This window comes from Apus apus, chromosome 2, assembly GCF_020740795.1.
Source record: "Apus apus isolate bApuApu2 chromosome 2, bApuApu2.pri.cur, whole genome shotgun sequence".
NCBI classification, from domain to species: domain Eukaryota; kingdom Metazoa; phylum Chordata; class Aves; order Apodiformes; family Apodidae; genus Apus; species Apus apus.
The window spans coordinates 96,180,054-96,198,705 of NC_067283.1; the positions used below are offsets into that span (position 1 = coordinate 96,180,054).

Below are 18,652 nucleotides of genomic sequence, written 5' to 3' on the forward strand. Positions count from 1 at the left end.
AGTGGTGGGCAGTGAGGAGCTTTCTAACCCAGGGGGTGGGAAGGTAGAGAAGCACTACAAAGAGCACCAAGCTGACCTCTTGCCTCAGGAATCAAAATGGCTTGGACTGTGATCTTTACAACTGTCCTCTCCAAATGGAGATTTTAAAGACAGTGCAGTAACTGAAAAGGAACTGGCAATGTCAAGAAATGCTTTCCATGCAGCTTTACAGACTCTTTCACCACAGATTACAGCATGTGTCTTCTCTTCCATACAGCTATTATCTCATCTCTTTAAAAGATGGCTTGGTTCAGCCACAGAGAGGTCATATCCAAAGTCACATACAGAGATGGGAATAAGGACCCAACAAATTGCACTATGCCATTCTATCCACTGACTTCACTGGAAAGCCCAGCATAAAAAAACAAAGATGACCTACCATAACTTGAGGAGTTTTCCACGCATGTACTCACTGCACTACATATTGGCTTCAGGTCCCAAAACCATGGGAAATGGCAGGCTTCCTGCACTGCTGCTTCGGTTGTGTTCCTCATTTCAGGCCATTGTTCCAGACTGTATCTTTTGTTTTGGCCTTGGCAGGCAGTGAGACAGAGAATGCTAATGAATGTCTTTGCTCTAAGCACAATATAAGAGAGGCATCTCATTTTCATTTTCTTTCTTGTGAGTCCTGAGTTTTAAACTTGAGCTATGCAATGGAAATTAAATTCCCCCTAAAATGATGGGCTCTCCCTTTTGTGCAAATTGTCAAAAGACACTGGATAAGCCACTTCTCAGGCAAACCCGTGAAGCCTTACATGTTAGAGAGCAATACAGACATGTGATTTGTTGTTGCAGAATGGAAACTCTTGGATATTTATTGGTAAAAATAGAAAATTTCTCTTCTACAGTTTAGATCTCAAGTACTGCCTGTACTTAGAGATTTGACACACGTAATTTTGTTGCTTCCAAATAAGTAGGAGAAGCTGGCATCATCATGACAACACCTCTGGCTTCAGTTTGTTTCACCTAAGTTTTTACCACGCAAGTAATGGATGATTACCTGACTTTTGGAGAGGTTCCTGGTGGTGGTTGACAGCAGCCCCCTCAGCAACCCTGCTTATCCCAGATCTGCAAAGTAAGAAGAGTATCTTTTATATATATATACACATTTCATCTGACATTGCACAGAAGTTAATTTATCCTGGATTGATCACACTTGTCTGATGTAAACAGAACTCCTAGTTTTCTAACAATCTCAGGAAATGCAACCAGGAGTTTGATGCCTAATTAAATCTTCTCCCCAAATTTCTGGCCCTCTGCTGGCTGAGATTCTCAGAAAGTGTGCAAAGAATGGACCTGACTTTCACAGATAGTGTTGAGCATCTGCAGCCACCACCGCCTCCCAGGGAGCTCCTGCCTGTTTGACAGTGTTGAAAATCATCAAGTCATTAAGATACTATTTAAATTAAGAGCAAGGACCTAATTTTAGGTACCTGTGTCTGAAATCTGTGTGCACTCACTGCCATCATTTCAAAACTCTTACCATTAGGACAGAACAGGATTTCCTCAATCCTAACATAATCTCAATAGTCTTGATCATTCCCTTTTAGTTTCTTTTCTAGCTAAGTTGTCTGTGCCCACCCCTTTTCTGAGTCTTAAAATAAAGTAAACATCTTGGTGATTTGCATTTTTGTGTAGATAGTCTGAGTGCATGTGTGTACACATATGCTTGCATGAGTGTGTATCTAAATCAAAGTACTCTAAAAGCTTTACTGTGTCTTAATATGTATTTATAACATCAGTGGAAGTTTTCACTGTGTTCATAGAAAGGTGTGTGTGTCTGTGTGTGTGTATGAGAAAGAAAGAGCAAGAGAGACAGACAGAGAGAGAATGCACCAGGAATTATCTATGCATAAAGAAATTAAAAGAGAATATTTTTCCAGAGCAATTGAAGCCCATCTCCTGAACAATGACGACAGCTCCTCATTTTCGACAACAATAGAGGGCACGTAGGAGTCAGCTCATTAGAATATCTGTGGCTCTTTTCTGTTCTCTCTGCATTAAGCCCCCATAATGTCAGTTGTCACTTATTAGTGACAATTAACTAGTAATCAGCAGTGAGACTCTTCGAGGTGGTCCTTGCCTGACAGGTGAAGAAAGAGAACATTGCGTAGTGCCATGCAGTGACATGGAACCTTCAAAGGGAGCACGGCATTTCCATAAATTATTTCAGAAAGAAATTTTCTTTTAGACATTCTCTTTAAAGCATTAGGATCTTTAACCCTAGAAGGACTATATACTTGCAGCAGTCCTTCCCCGCCCCCCTCCCCTTATCACTAGTATTGGATAAAATTGGAAGGCAGCCTGATCTGTCATGTAACCCAATTCCCATCTGGGGCTGGAATAGCTATCAACCCACTCTGCTGAAACTATAAATACCTTCCCTTGATACTCAACCTTAAGTGCTCACTTAAAATGATGCCCAGATATCAATAGTGAAGTTGCCAACTGAGAGCAGCTAGGTGGATGGCCAGTAGAGACTGCGACACATCTATTATAAAGCCTTTAAAAATTAAATGACTGGCAAGCACTCAATTTATGTACATGGGTAGCTTATGAAATTGCACCACCTTCTCCCTTCTTTCTAATGGCTTTTACACCCAGTTGTTATGTCTTGTCTTAAACGAGATGGTAACTACCATTACTATGTATTTTTACAGCAACTAGAATACTCAGGGCCCTGAACCCTGATTGCTAATGCAATACAAATTTGATGTAGTTATTGTTCTTAGAAGGACTGAAGCAGAAAATAACCCCAACCACTAGCAACAAAACAACCATTACATTTCCCCCGTGCTAAGTGTTCCTCTTCGGTCCTCTCCCTGTCTTATGCAACCCTGAGTAAAGAGCACTCAACATCACACTTCATTCAAACTCTTTGCTCAGGCTTCCCTCCTTATCTCTCTTCCTTCTCCCTGACCCTCCAGCTTTGGAAAAGTCTTGTGAAGTCTTTACATTGAATACTTCAGCAGTCCACTACAAAACTTGCTTCCTTCCCAAGACAAATTCAGCCTTATTCCATGTTTTTTGCAAGAAGTCAGAGGGATTTCCAAACTCAGCCATGCTCATATCTCCCAGCACAGAGCCCCTTTGAGCTTTACCTACCTAGGTTCCCTTTTGTTTCTTAACAGGTCAACAGGCCTTCCAGCCTTTCTGTTTTCACCCCTCTCAGTCTGAGCTTTCAAAATCCACAGTCTGCTCTTGTTAATAGCAATTATTCTCCTATAATCTATTTTCCCCATCTTATCCTTCTTTCCACAATGGATCTCCAAGCTCAAACTCTTTTTTGTGTTGCTTTTACACTTCTGATGGCTGCTGATTGTTAAACTCTGTTCTTAGGTGTTCCTCGATCCTATATATGCTTTCCACTTTTCCAGACTCCCAGTTGTCAAAGCACACTTAAAAAATGTGAAATGTGACACTAACCAAACCCCAAAACTCAGGCATAGGATCCCCACGCAATGTTAAGTCTAGACCTGCTGCCTTTTTTAGTGCAAAGCTATCTAATTTTTCACATTAATCCGCCATAGAAAAGTAGTGATGAGAAAGAGTAGAGACAGTTAATGTTAAATGCTACAAACTTTAGCTAGACAGCACTTCAGAGGCAGCTAAAGATACAACTGCCTTTTGAACATAAAGGCACACGACTGCAAAAAGGGATGTGCTAAACAGCGCAACCTGGAACCACAGGTTATCATCATGCTACACACTTGGATACTACTACATATAATTATCAATACAGCACACCCACTGCAAACATGCTGAGTGTGTTTGACCTTGGACTGCCAAGTAATACACCAATTGTGGGCAGTGTCTGAACCTGCAATGTTTTTTAGAGAAAGCACTTGCACATCAATAAACGTAAAGCTTGTTTACTGTGAGAATTTTCCAGTTAAACCATTAGAGTTACACTGGCAGCATTAGGCAGTTTCCCTGCCACCGAAGCCCTGGGAAGTTTTTCTTATTACAGAATAAAAGTGGCTTTTTCCAGTTTGGCTTAAATTGCTTCCAAAGTACTTCAGTTTAAATTGAAAAAAAGTCCAGAATGAAAATGCCTAGGGAGTGACTTATACCAGCGAGAAAAGATGTTAATGAATCTCACAGCCTATCTACAATGGGTCTAGCTTTCCCTTGGAACATGGGATGAACAGGAGTGATCTACTACACAACTTTGTCACCTTTACAAGTACCAAGAAATGGTATGTCAAAGACCCTGAAGCCAAAGGACAGCATTTTCAAGAGCCACTTCTTGTACTGCCAGGCATGGCAGACCAAGCTGAAGTGGTCACATGAAAACATAAAACTTTGTACTCCTTTATCAAGATAAGAATCCCATGCTATCTCATTCCTCTCCCTTCTAGTCCACCCTCAAATGCCTTGTGGAATGATAGTGACTTGCAGAGCCACCGTGCCAGCTCCCCTTGATATGCTGGAGACTGGGGGAGAGCAGGGAGAAGAGGATGCTCTTGACACTGAGCCTGTGGCAGGGCTTCCTTAAGAAAAAATAAGATGTTACATGTTGGAACCATGCAGGAATAAACTAAGCCTAACAAGGACTTGAAGAAGAAGGCTACTCAGAAATGCTCACGTTAAACCATAATTTCTTTGCATGTCCCTGTACATGGGGACTGCACCATGGAGAGTGCAAGGGGAGAGTAGCAGAAATCTCATTTTCCTCTAGGTGGGTTTCACATCCAGAAGCAGGCTTCAGGGTTTTACAGCAATGGTCTCCACTAGCTGCAGAATGGCACGTGACCCTACCTGTCTGTGTCTGAAGACAATGCCCATTTCCAAGATACAGCAATGTATCCATCCTGCCATTCAAAACCACCAAACTACTTAACCTCAGCACTCTGCAGTCCTGAGTATCCAAACTCCTCTGAAAGGGATGTCAAGACATGGAGAGATTCTGAGCATGATGATACACAGTATGATATAATGAAACTGAAGTGCCAGATGGCAGGTTGATGCATTTTGCCAAACTGATTTAGCACCCAGCAGTCCTCTAGTGAACTTATTTGAAAGAAACTGCTTGCTCATACCTATTGGATCTTCTATCCCAGATTATATTACACTGAACTCAACCTATTATTCCAATTATAAACTTTCTGGGGAATAAGGAACTGTGCCTGAGAGTATGCTCTAAAGGCTAGACCTGTACATACTGGTCAGAAGCTTTGGGCACTATTTCTGACTACACAATTTTTAGCATGCTGCTTGCTGGATTCCACCATCATGTGTGCCATCTTATAAGTACCAAAACTGTGGGTACCACCCCACTTTTGTGCTTCACAGACAAGCTCTAATACAAACTTCAGTTTCACACACTCTAAGGAGAAGGCTTTGGACAAGTTGTCATATGTACCAAGAGAGATGTCTTCCTACATGACCCTGAAGGTTGGCCTTTACTTGCCTAATGCATCCCACCAGGCCTTAAGATTTCATAATGCATGCTGTTCTGAACAAATGAATCAGCTCTGGACTCCTACAAGAGCAGATGGGTTGCAGACAACCAGTCTCCAATCCTTCCTCAAGTGACCATGTGACACTTATCTGCAGGTGTCCTACATCTGACAAGTCTAGTTAGGAACCTGTCAGAATTTAACCTCCATCTTCACACAATGCTGATACAACCACTCTGGACAGAAGTACAGTACACTGTCACTGTATTGAATTTGCTCAGAATTATGCTGTATGGATGGTCACATTGTGCCCTGAATGATTTATTTAGAGAGATGCTTCTTTAAAAATAATTAATACTTTTAACAGTTATTTGTCCCCCACATTCTTTCCAGAAGTTTATCCAGAAGTAAAAACAATAAGAATCCTGACAACCTGGCCATAGCTAATGAAATTTAAACTCTGTGTATTTTAGAGGGAAGGGGAAAAAAAGAGGTAATTACTACAGTAGGATTAAAACTCACTAGACGCATTTTGACTGTGCTGACCCTGATTCAGCAGGTCAGTAGACAGGACTGAAGAGAGGAGTGTAAAAAGAGGTCTTCACAATAAAATAACGGGAGCTTCTCAGTGAGGTGGTCTACAGCTTTCATAACCATCATCTGTTCTAGCCAAGATTGCCTGAAAATAAACAGTCCATTAGCCATGTATCAGTGTTTGCAGTTCCACTTAGTACTAAACTATTCTAAAATCAGTTTGGCTATTATTGCTAGTCAAAAAAAAAGCTGACAAAGATGCTGTATAAAGAAGTGTGTTTCATAAATGATCCTAACCTCAGGTAATCTGCATCCTCCAAACACACCTGGAAAATTTTCTGCTTTTTTACAACACACCCAGTTCTGAGTATTGACATTGTCACTTAACTAAGGTATCAGCTTTTACTTAGAATAGTGTTTTTCATCCCAAAACGTGGTCACTCCACCGACCTGTAGGATAAAGGTGACTATACACAGCGATGAAGAGAAACTATGCAAAGTCGCATGAAACATGCTGAGAAGAAACAATCAGAACAGCAGGGGAAACAAAAATTTGGAAGAATCATATTATCTAGATTAGTAACTGGCCAGTAAATTGGGGTTAGCAGCCTATTCCCACACATAGACAGAAAAGGACCCTGCTTTAAATTTCAGTGAGCAGATGGTGAAATCCCACTTCCTGTTACTTTCATGCTGGGAGAGTAACTCAATACAGCATCAGCCAGGAGACCAACACCTACAGAGCTGCGAGAACACTCTGCATGGAAACTGGCCTCTCCTTGGAGGTCTCGTAAGCAGGACCCCTGCTGTATTATTTAAAGAATATAACATGCTCAAATTTGTGATGGCTTTGGAAATTGCAGGCAGAAGCTGATGCACCATGCCTTGATTAGCCTAATGCAAGATAATGTGTATATTTTTATGCCTTTATACTTAATTGCAATTGCATTTTAGTGGCCTCCATGATAAGGACAGATTATGTTTTGTGTCATTATTACCAGCATAACTACCCAGAGAAAGCTGTAACAAAGTTATGTTGCAGAAGACATTAGTGAATATCCTACCAAATGCTATTAAAAAAGAAAAAAATATCATTTCATTCACGACTAATGTCATCAGCACACAAATCTCTCAAATTTGCAGTGGTTTATATCAGCTTCAAAACAGCAATACAGGAAAGAAGCAGAAATCAAACCTGTAAAACACACAGACCAAGATCTTCCCCTGTGAGAACAGATCCAGGCAAACATATAAACACCAGCAATATACTGCTGAAAAAATACAGCTGTATACATCTTTGAAAAGAATCAGATATAACAGATTTTAATACATCACAAAATAGGTATATAGGCTTACAGAGACTACTATATGTTTTTTAGGCTCTTACATCTCTTTCCTCAAGACCAAGCCTGAAATACTATGTGATCTCTTCCATGTAGTAGCTTTAGTAGCTACTAACAGGATAGTAGAAGCTTACCTGTATTGAAATCTTATTGAAATAAAGAAGAAAGAAACCTGCAAACTACTTTTGAGGGAAAGAATAACTTGGTTTTAAACTGTGTCAAATTTTTTAAAAAGGAAATTTCTCAAAAATACGATACTCAAACAAAAGTGGCAAATTTCCAAATAATAAAGATCATACTGTTGCTATGCTTCATTTTGGTAAGCAAGGGAAACATTGGAGCCCTCAAATTTTCACCTACTTCATATTTCAGTCTTCAAAAGTGTACATCAACACGGTCGCCAGGAAAAGCTGCTGGTTTATTTTAAACAGACTTTATTCAGACCCTGGCACAGATGATGAGTGATTGTCCAATTCTGAAGCTATCAGAACTGAACGGATTTAGCAATGTCATAAACACCTCTCAAGGGAGTCACCTGGTGTTGAGAACTCACTTTACATGTGTGTTTCAAAATGAGTTTTAATGGATTTACATTAGATTCAAACCCACTTTAGAGCCATTATTTCTCCCTTTCAACCTTTTCACCCACTACCGCAATGTAATACGGCATATTCTATAATCACATGTTTGCAGGCCCGTGGTAAAGTAAACAAAACTTCAAAGGGTTATTACTTAAAGACTCCGTATTACAGCTGTAGGCCTGACTGTTATTCTTCCTCACCACCCCTTGGGCCCAAAGTACATAATCACCCAGTAATTGAACTGAAATGTCTAAATGGCTAGATCCCCTGAAGGACATAGGTAGTTAGCAGCAAAGAAAGTAAGGGACATTAAAAAAAAAAAGAAAACACCTCATGGCACTTTCCTGCACTAGTTAGAAATACTATGCAAATGTAACTGACCTGGACCTGCTAGTTTCTTGCAGAAAACAGAACAATGCGTGGATATTTCTGGCATTGTAACTAAAGTAAAGATTACATGTAGCGCTGTGCTGCATTTGGAAGCAAAGACCTTACATTTAAATTCCTTTCAAAAGAATGGAGAAGGAGCAGCAGAAATATACATACGTACACAGAAGTATATATAACACAGTAGTATCACTAATACCATGTGAAAGCAAACCCCTCTAGGTCTTCATATTTAAAAGCCCCCCCAAAAAGTGTAATGGATAGCAGATCCCAGGCTTTCATATGCTGTAACTGACAAAGCACTCAGGAGATAGAGTAATGAAGGCTCTGACAGCTCTCTTTTACATTCTAAATGACATCTGCATTCAACAGAACAGAAATAAAGATTAAGGGAAACACCTGATATGATAGCACTCAGCTTACCTCAAAATGCAATATTTAAAAAGTACAGAGAAACATGGGTCTGCCTTCTTGTACTGTAAGTAAAAACTGGCATCAAAGCCTCAGAAGTCTCCACCGCTGCCAGAAAGGCAAGTACCACAGCATTCAACAGACTGCAGGGGCAGAAGCCACAGCCTCTGGCTATGTAACTGCTGGAACCAAAAGGTGTTTTGCCTGAGAAAGAAGAGAGGAGACAGTCTCTGGGCGCACACAGAAAATGACTACAGGCACAGTCATACAGCATAGGCATATTAACTTGGCCGAAACCTTTGCAGCCCTTCTTGTACTTCAGTGATGAGCAGAATGCCCATTGCTAATTGATGGCACCCCACTGATTCTGTACCTTTTGTCGTGTGTACCTATGGCAAATCTCTTCTAGGAGAGTATTAGTATTACGGCTTCGAGCAAAACACGTCAGCATAGAGATCACGAGAGATGATTTCAAATAGATTTTTGCTGGCTGATTATATAAACAATGCCTCTTATTTGCTGGAATAACACCTCAAAGGCAATATAATGACGACATGACAATGTATGTAAATCAAGAACTGCATGTGGGTTTATTTTACACTTGAGAAAACAGTGGATTTAATTGTGTGAACCAAAATGTACTGTACAATATTAATGATAAAACATCAAAATGTATAATTCATAGTGCATTGCTTGCTTTATTTTTATTTATTTATTTTTTGTCAGATAGTTCCTTTAAGTACATGCATCTGGAAAGATGCAGGTGCCAGTAAAATTTCTCTATTTATATCAAGCTGCAGGAACTAAATTTTATTCAAAAAGTGTGGTTTTACATTATATACACAGAAATTGAATATAAAATGACAATATAAAAAGTTAAAAGAGAAAGCACACAGCCAGAAGGTACAAAGAAAGTTGAACAGTTTAAAATGGTACGATATGTAACATGTATTTTTTTAAGCTGATGCTGGCAATTTACAAGGAACAGAATCCAACATTTGCCCCATTATTTTTTTTTTTCATTTACCAATGCAGCACACTATAGAAAGGTCAGCTTGTACCAAAGCTTAACATTTGTAAATAACTATAAACTGCAGTATCTTACAGGAAAAAAAAAAAAAAGAAATAAAAAAAAAAAAGGAAACAAAAGAGCATTTTTACATTTGTTTTAAATAACAGTTTGCATACTTTTTTTTTTTACTTTTTTTTTTTTTTGCCAAAAAGTGGCAATTCTCAGCATTCAGAGGATTTGGGCATAGTGGCAACTTGGTTTGCTTTATTTTTTTAAAATTATTATTTAACTTATAGAGTTGTGGCTTCCTAACCCCTTGAGCACTACACAGCTCTCCTTCTTCCAAGGACTGCATGCACAATTTCTTCATAAACCAGTTCTGCATTTAAAAAAAAAAAAAAAAAAAAAAAAGCTCATTCATTAAAAAAAAAAAAAGTTCTGCTTCTGATGCAGTTCTAGTTGAATTAAATGCCTTTAAGCCTTTTTGTTTTGTTTTGTTTGTTTTTCCTTATTTAATCACTGGGAAAGGCACAAAAATGCTATTACGGTTCTCAGAGGGTTAAAACTTGACACTACCAGGTTCTGTGACCTTTATTGTCATGGCAACTTTGTAATTTTAGGATGTCTCTTTATCATTGTTCTTTGTGTCTTTCTTTACGGCTAAATTAATGTCTCTCAGTAGTGTCTCCCACTATATTCTACAAAAGATAGCTTAACATCAAGGACAGATGTTGAAAATAAAGGTCAGACTTTGACTCACAAAAAATAAAAACAGAAACAAAAAATAACCATGCAAAGATCAGACAAAGAGCATTTAAATATAACTACAAAATAAGTGTAAGAAAAACCAAGGTCCAGATAGGCAGTTCAGCAACAAAAGTAAGACTGATTTCAGAGGCTCAGGTCAGGCCTAGTGCAGTACTACGAAGAAGTTTAGTGCAATGTTCCTGTGGTCACTTGCATACCTGGCTGCTTACCTGGACGCTATTGTTTTTCTAACTCAGTTACATAGATCAGATGGTCCTCTGGGGACTTGCCATGTGTTTTACTAAGGTGCAGTTTGACTGCATGCTTGCTTGCAAAAGTTCGGTTACAGAGCTTACACTGGAATGTGGAGCCTAAGTCCTCCTCGGCAATTCCAAGTGAGCCCAAAGTCTTGTTTGCGAGGACTTTAGAAACATTCTGCTGTTCTTGAATCTGATTAAGTGGCAACTTTGACAGATCCTTCAAACTAAACCCTAGGTGTGTCTCTAAATGACTTATGTACGTAGAAGCAGTCCTGAACTGAGAGGCACAATCATTGCAAAAGAAAACAGGATGTCCTGTGTCCAAGTTCTTTAAAAATTTAGTTCCACCTGTCCTCCTTAACTGATACTTCACATTGGCCAGCCAGTGGCTAATTGTGGTCATGGAAAGACCAGTAAACTTAGAGATGTGTACCCGCTCTTGTGGACCTAGGTCCGACATAATGTATTTGCCTTCTGGGGTCTCCCTCAAGCTGGAAGCAAACTGGGCTTGAAGGATCAGAAGATGCTGAGGGTTCCAGTTGGACTGTCTGCCCTTCCTCTTGTGTACTGGTGACAGTTCATCCAGAGCTTCCTCAAAACTGCTCCCGTCAGCGTCAGACTTCTCTGATACGGTAGACGGAGTTGAAGACTTGGGTGTCAAACGCCCTGTGAGGTTCTTCACCATATCAGAAATATCCAGCAGGGCACTCTCCCTTAGCGGGGACGAGGCAGAGTCAGCCACGCCGGCAACAAGAGGTTTGGTTTTGGACTTGGTTAAATCAATAGGTTGATCACTGTTTTCATAGTAATACCGGTCAATAGCATCAGCCTGCTTGACCGGAGTGGTTGGGTAAATGGGTTTGTCCAGCATGCTGTTGCTGATTTTGTACAGCATGGCCAAAGGGTCCAGAGAGGGGCTTACCGGCTTAGAAATTTTGCCTAAGTGGGTGTTCATAATGGACTGTAAAGCACTCAATGGATTAATGAAGGATGGCTCAGGTGAATGATCCGTGATGATGCCTAAATTGTTACAGCCATTTGCAACCTTTGTTTTAAGTGGCTCCGTACCATTTGGCGTATGTGCTTCTGCTGGACTATCCTTTTTGACCTTCTGAACTTCTGTCTCAGAGCTCTTTTTCTGCTGTTGTTTGTTATTTATTTCTTCTGCTTTTGGGAAGTCCTTGTTTTCTTTAGCAGCAGGTGATGTGGGTTTGACTGGAGAACTCTTCTCTTTCTCCAAAGGCTTTTCTTCTTTCTTCACGCTGATTTTCCCGGTAACTTTCTCCACCAGTTCTTCCATAGCTGATACATTGCTCTTGTGAGGTGGGGGTGTGAGACTGCCTGGGGAATGGATGAGCGCATTGTGTTCTGATGACAGTGACTTTACACTGCTAGCGTAAGATGGCTGCATTTGAACGCTCTGCACTGTGGGCTGAAGGGGTTTGACTGTTCCCGGGAGCTGGTAAGCTGCATGAATACTGGGATATCCTCCCCAGGAAGGGGCTCCATTCTGAGCTTTGCTGATAGCTGTTGTTACCGTGTTCTCCAGGGATTTCAAGATGTCTATTCCACCTTTCGGACTATCATCTAGGTCCTCCTCTCTGAGGTATTGGTACAAAGTTGTTGGCTCAAATTTCTCTGTGGAGTCCTCATTCTCTTCTTTAATCTTTTTCTCTGTTTCACTGACAACCACCTTTTCCTTCTCTAGGTCTTTCTTTTCCTCCGAGTTGGTGGAGCCTGCTGGGGAATCAGGCTGCTTTTTAATGTTGGAGGCTGGTAGCCTTGTGTGGGTGGTAGGTGGAAGAGGTATAGACTGTATCTTCTCCTCCACCACAGGGTCCAATACTAGCTGTTTGCCTTTTTTGGAAGCAGAATTGGTCACCTTCAAAAAATGACCAGTAACCATCATGTGAGCAGTGAGCTGCTGCAAAGTGTCATGGGAACTGCCACATTCCATGCATTTCAGTATTTGGGCTTTGCGTGCCTCAAACTGCCAAGTGTAGCTAGCACCATTTTGATAGCCATAGCGGTTGTTCGGAGTCACATAGGGGTTGGCAGTTTTCTGATCCTTTGCAGACTCACCCAGTGAAGCTTCTGCAGTGATCCCTGTTGGCTCAGGTGAACAAGGTGAAGCTAAGTCCTGAAGTGCTCGCTTTTTGGTAGAAGGGACCAATTTAGTGATGGCTGGTACTGGCTCCTTCAGAGGCACTTTCTGGTAATGCTTTGTTTTTATCATATGGACGCTGAGGTCTTGCAAAGATTCAAACGAATGCCCACAGTACATGCACTTCAGCACTTTTTGGGCATCCTCTTTGCCTTCCATTTCCATAAGCGATCGTTTTCTAGGCTTTGACCACCGTTTGGTCTTATCAGCTTCTTTGTCTCTGTTGTCATCACGGTAATGTCCAGTTTCATTCATGTGCACTGTTAGCTCCACCAGCGTGTCATAGGCTGCACTGCAGTCTTTGCATCGGAACTTGCTAGCACCGGTGAACACAGACCCATAGAGTTTATTGTTTTGCCGGTAAAGCTGCACTGTGCTGAAGAGACTAGGCTCCGGGAGAAGTCCGTATGATGAGGTCTGCTGCAAAGTTTTTGCTAATGCAGCTTGGTGCCAGTCGTAACCTGAGCCACCACTGTTACTATTACTGTTACTAGTATTACTGGTAGTTGTACTGGTGCTAGTGTTGGTACTGGTAGTACTAGTGCTCTGGGAATTGGCATTGGTGTCACTACTCGTGGTGTTTTCATTCTGGCTGATTCCGTTGTTGCTGGTGGTTGGATTGGATTTCTTTAAGTCCAAAGCTAAACTGGACCAGCAAGTCTCTGAAAGCAAATTTGCATACACAGCTTTTATTTGTGCCAAGCTGTCCTGTGGATAGGAAACACTGTCTGTGCACTGAGGATCCTCTTTCTCTTCTTTAGAGGAAGTGCTTTTGAAATGGGCCAGCTGATCACTGTTTTCACTAAATGGTGAACCATAGATTGCATCCTGATTAGTTGCAGTGCTGACTGGGGAGTTCTGGTAGCTTTGAGCCTCTTTGATCTCTGCTTCTTCATTGCACAAATACTCATTCTCCTGGATGTCCAGAGACAGCCCATCATCTTCCACGCTGTCTTCATCTATTTCTGCTGCTTTCAATTCCTCCTCAGGAACATATGCTAAAAAACAGGAGAGGAGAGAGGGGTGGGAAACAAGACAAAGTTATTGAATGCTCACATTTTACATCATTGCTGTCTTCTGTACTAAAAGCAGTAACCATAAAAACAAATTTTGAAGATACATCCAGAAACCAAACTCACCATCACTCATACCCTCCACCTATAAATCCACATACTCTGTCCTGGCCACAGTTTTATATCAATGCTATCTAAGAATAAACTTTGACTTCAGTAGTAAAATGCGTGCCAGGATCACAGTAGATACCATAATATCAAAACCAAAGTCAAACAAAGACCCTACTAAACCAGTTCTTATCAATTTATAAAATGGCCTAGTACTGACCTATACTTACTGCACTATGTATGCACAACATGTTGGAGCTGACCTGAACTCCTTAGACCTAGGCACTTAGAACCACTGGCTTGACCAGCTTCATCTCATCATGCCTGTCTTCTCTGGCAAACTGGCTTTAGCTAAAGCTTCAAGAGCCATTTCCATGTCACTAACACCTGACTCTAATGGAGCTATGTGGGGCAAGTGTGTCAGGTCTCTCAGATGTGGCTATTAGGGACATGGTTTAGTGGTGGACTTGGCAGTGCTAGGTTAACAGTTGGACTTGATGGTCTTAAAGATCTTCTCCAACCAAAACAATTCTATGATTCTATGATCTGAGAGATAACAGCTTTCATTTTTACAAGGTGAAAAGAGAAACAAGACTATGATTGCTTTCTGAAATAGCTAGGATGTACTTTGCCTCTCTTTTATGGGCATCCTACATTCATCATTTTGAAAACGATTGTCAACTAAAAGTTAGAAATAAATTTTTAAAAGCAACAAACAAAAAACTTGAGACCTCTATCCCAGCTTGATTATTGGCTTATGGTAAATATCAAACTTTGCTATTGTATTTACCACCTGGTGAAACTATATAATCTTACCAAACTATGCGCTTATCTGTATCAAACTATTTTAAACTAGCAAAGATGATATTCATGAGCAGATGGCGATTACATCAAAACACATTTACTCCAAGGGCCCAATTCACAGAAGTGGCTTACAGGTACCTAAGTGATAAATGCACACTTTCATTGCAAAGTAGAAAACATACTTGTACACATTTCCCTCCAGTTTTGTAAAAGAAGTTTAAACAAATCATAATGATGGAATGTAGGTCATTTATAAGCATGTCAAGGTAGAAAACATGGATTGTGAACAATTTTCAGTAATGGAATTAAAAATGCCTCCTTGTCAGGTGAACTGTGCAGCAAGTGATGCGGAAGTGAGGGCTATGTCCTTCCATGGTAAAATACTGAAAGAAAGCCAGAAAAAGGCACTTCAGCTCCTCTGTGATATGAAGAAAATGCATATTATCATGTTAACAAAACTGAGGTCTTCTTTAATTGGGGGGAGCATAAGAACAAGTTGAGCTTCTTTCTGTACATTGTTGCTAATTTATTCTCAAATTTCTTTTTTGAAAACTAAAATTAATCTTAATCTTCTCTCACTGTGTTTTGTTTTGTGTTAGGTTTTTTTGTTCGTTTTTGTTTTTTTTTTTTTTAAAGTAACAGTATTATGGACAGTCCTGCATTCTGTATTCAACTTTGCAATTAAATCCTAGAGCAGCTCCTAACTATTACACTCTGATCTTGTAGGATAAAGTAGAAAAGTAGTCCACCTAGTAGTGGGGTAATGGTGAACCTTAAGATGCCAACTGCATCTTTCATCTGTCCTCTAAATGTCAGATTTTTACAGAAGATAATTTCATCTTTTAGTTTTTAAAAAAGTGTTAAGTGGAGCCCAATTTCTTACAGATGCATCAGTCTCAGGTGTTTCCTATTATGTTTAAAAGGACTGATGAGTAGTACCAAGTACAACACAAATCACTACAGTAATCGTCCTGGAGCCAAAGGCAAGTATGATACCAGAAAAGCATTATAAAACAAACAAACAAAAATTCCTTAAAAATTTATTTAGTCCATAAAACTGAGAATACAATCTAGAAGTAGTAAAAGAACTAAGAACTCAGTTTCCAAGTATTGAAGTAATGCTGCTGTTGAAATGCTCTGCATGTATTTAAGCATGGTAGTATTGCTGCAGTTCTGAACTGTTAGTATGCAAGTAGAATTCACTTCCACAGCTACAGTCTAAGATCTCTTACTTCTGTCATTAAATACACTCGGTTTTTTTAAGAACAAAGAGCAATTTTTAAGAGCAAAGGACAATACATTTTTAAGTTTCAGAGAAGTGAAGAACAGTTATAAAAGAATATCGTTTCTGATTCTCAAAATATTTTTTAATAAAAAATAAAAACACTCTAAGGCCTAAAATGCAGAAAGAGAGACAGTTACCATCTGGCATTTTTATTAAAAAAACACAAACCCTCACACAAAAAACCGTCAAAACTTAGTAATGATCAGTAGATAGTCACCAAGTAGAAGCTGCTATCTCTTTGCTTAATTCTAAACTAAACATTCTTATAATTGATATATATAACCATTTAAATACCTGCTTAAGTAGAAATTCTAGTGGAGCCACTGCCATATCTTTTATTTTCCTTCATTTATTTATGATTATGTGTTTTCTCTATTCCTGTACTTTTGCACTTTACCATAAAATAAAAGGAGCTAAACCACACTAGAAACATTAAAACTACATGAAAGGTCAGTGTTAAACTGTCAAAGCAAAGAAACTGAGTGTTAGGGTGAAATTTCCATCTTTCCCTTACTTTCCTAGTGTTAGGTTCAACGGCTACATGATTGAGTTCACTCTCTTTCCAAAATATACTGCAATATAAGAGTTAAGAATATACGATTGTCCAGGACTCTGATTTTATATTATCTCAGACTTCAAGCCAATTCTGAAAAAAAATGAATTTACATGATGTGCACACCCACACATCTGTGTACTTTTTATCTGAAATAACACAAAAAAATAATGCTTCTTAACTAAAAGAAAGTAACTTATCTGAAATGTTTAATTTCTATCACTGCAATCAAAAATATTTTATTTAACTCCTTTAGTTACCATAGGATACACACAATACCTTTTCATTCAGGAATACTAGTGTTTATAAGATGAATAGCAGCACACTCAACATATGGTATTTTGCAAGGTCGGTGCAATTCTCTAAATGAAAAGGTTTCTGTTAAAATAATTCAGAAGCATACAAAATGAAAAATGTTTATTTCTAAAAACACATGTTTTACTAAAATTGTCACAGAAATGTAACAAATAAGTAAGATTCAGAATTTTAAACACCACAAAAATGTTCCTATTAAAATTATTTGCAGAGAGAAGTAGTATTATTCTACATCACATAAAAGCATGAGATGTTTGGATTCTCCCCCTAGATTATAAAAGGTGGCTCAACAGACAGACAGACAGCATATCTTTCTGTGACCAAGAAACTCTCAGCAATCTTTTTCAGATATTCCTGTAAAGACTCTCCTGGTTTACACGTGTCCTGAAACCACACAGGAATATCAAGAACAGATACAAGCAGTGATCCTCCTCAACAAAAACTATACACAAAGCAGAAGAAATTACAGAACATAATGTCAGCTTTTCTTTTCCTTCTCACATGGGCATCTACAAATTCAGGCAAATGCAGGGAGAAAAAAGGGAAAAAGCTTCAAATTCCAGACAACCAAAAATTAGCCGGAGCAGTTTGTGTTTCTTTTCTTCGTATTTAGTCTTGCTAATATTTTTTGCCTATAAAATGTGCCTTCTGGATGCCAGTGCTTCCCCATAGGTATACTGTCATCTCTGAGCAGTGTTAAAAGCTGTGCATTCTAATCTAAGTGGACATGAGACGCTATATATTGTACATGTGAGTAGCACAGCACATTGCGTTTGCTTCAGTGACAATATTTACACTATAAATACACATCCATTGTTTGTAAAAGCAGACAGAGATCCAAAATGTAAGGATGTGGTTAAAAACATAAATATTCTCTTATAAAACCTTTCCATAACCTCAGACCAGTGCTTTTGAAGGAATCATCCCTACAGAGGCATTTTTTCCCATTCAAAGCAGGGATTCAGCATTAAATACATTATTTTGAAAAGGACAAAAAGTAACAACTGTATTTGTTTTTAACAGTCTGTAGTATTCAATGTATTAAACTCTTCAAGACCTGATTTTAAATCCTCCAAAAAATAAATTTATTCAGAAGAAACACCTAAGTATTGAAAGCCACAATTCGGTAAAGCAATTGAATACTGAAATAATTTTCACTGAAATACATATTTCAAAATTTCAATGAATAGGGGTGGGTTTAAATCTAAAATTCTTCACTAAATGAGGATCTACTCTGGGACTAAACAATAGCGGCACGTTGTGAACATTCACCATTTTTCAATAGATGTATTTCCACAGCTTGTAATATTTACCCAGCCAACAGGAGAGAGAAGCTGCAGAAGTTTTGACAGCCCATACTATCACCTTGCACAAATTGCACTCTAGGCTGGGGGTGACTTCCACTGCACACAAGAACACATTTTACATCTTGGGCAAAGAAGTACGGATAGTAAAGACAACCTAGAACCACACATCTCCCTCATCACAGAAAAACGAGAGGGAGAGGAAAAAAAATTTACAAACACATTTCCAGAATACAGAGTCATGAGAGTTTTATGAAAGAATCCAAAATCTCACATTGTGCTAACATGCCTGCTGGAAGATTTGAGGATTTTCTATATTAGTATATACAAATGCTCATACCAAATTCTGGCACAGATGCTGCAAATGCGTATGTGTGTGTGTCTGCATTA

At 39.2% G+C, this 18,652-nt stretch overlaps 1 protein-coding gene across 2 annotated transcripts in view; it reads right to left on the reverse strand.

The window, feature by feature from the left end:
- Positions 1-9,264: 9,264 nt before the first annotated feature.
- The window catches only part of TSHZ1 (teashirt zinc finger homeobox 1), a 54,096-nt gene continuing 44,708 nt past the window's right edge, over positions 9,265-18,652 (reverse strand). The window contains exon 2 of one of the 2 annotated variants that reach the window (XM_051611681.1): positions 9,265-13,878. In XM_051611681.1, the coding sequence (XP_051467641.1) occupies positions 10,694-13,878 (3,185 nt within the window). In that variant the 3' untranslated portion in view covers positions 9,265-10,693. The remainder of the gene's footprint in view (positions 13,879-18,652) is intronic. The other variant, XR_007888715.1, reaches the window with a different exon arrangement.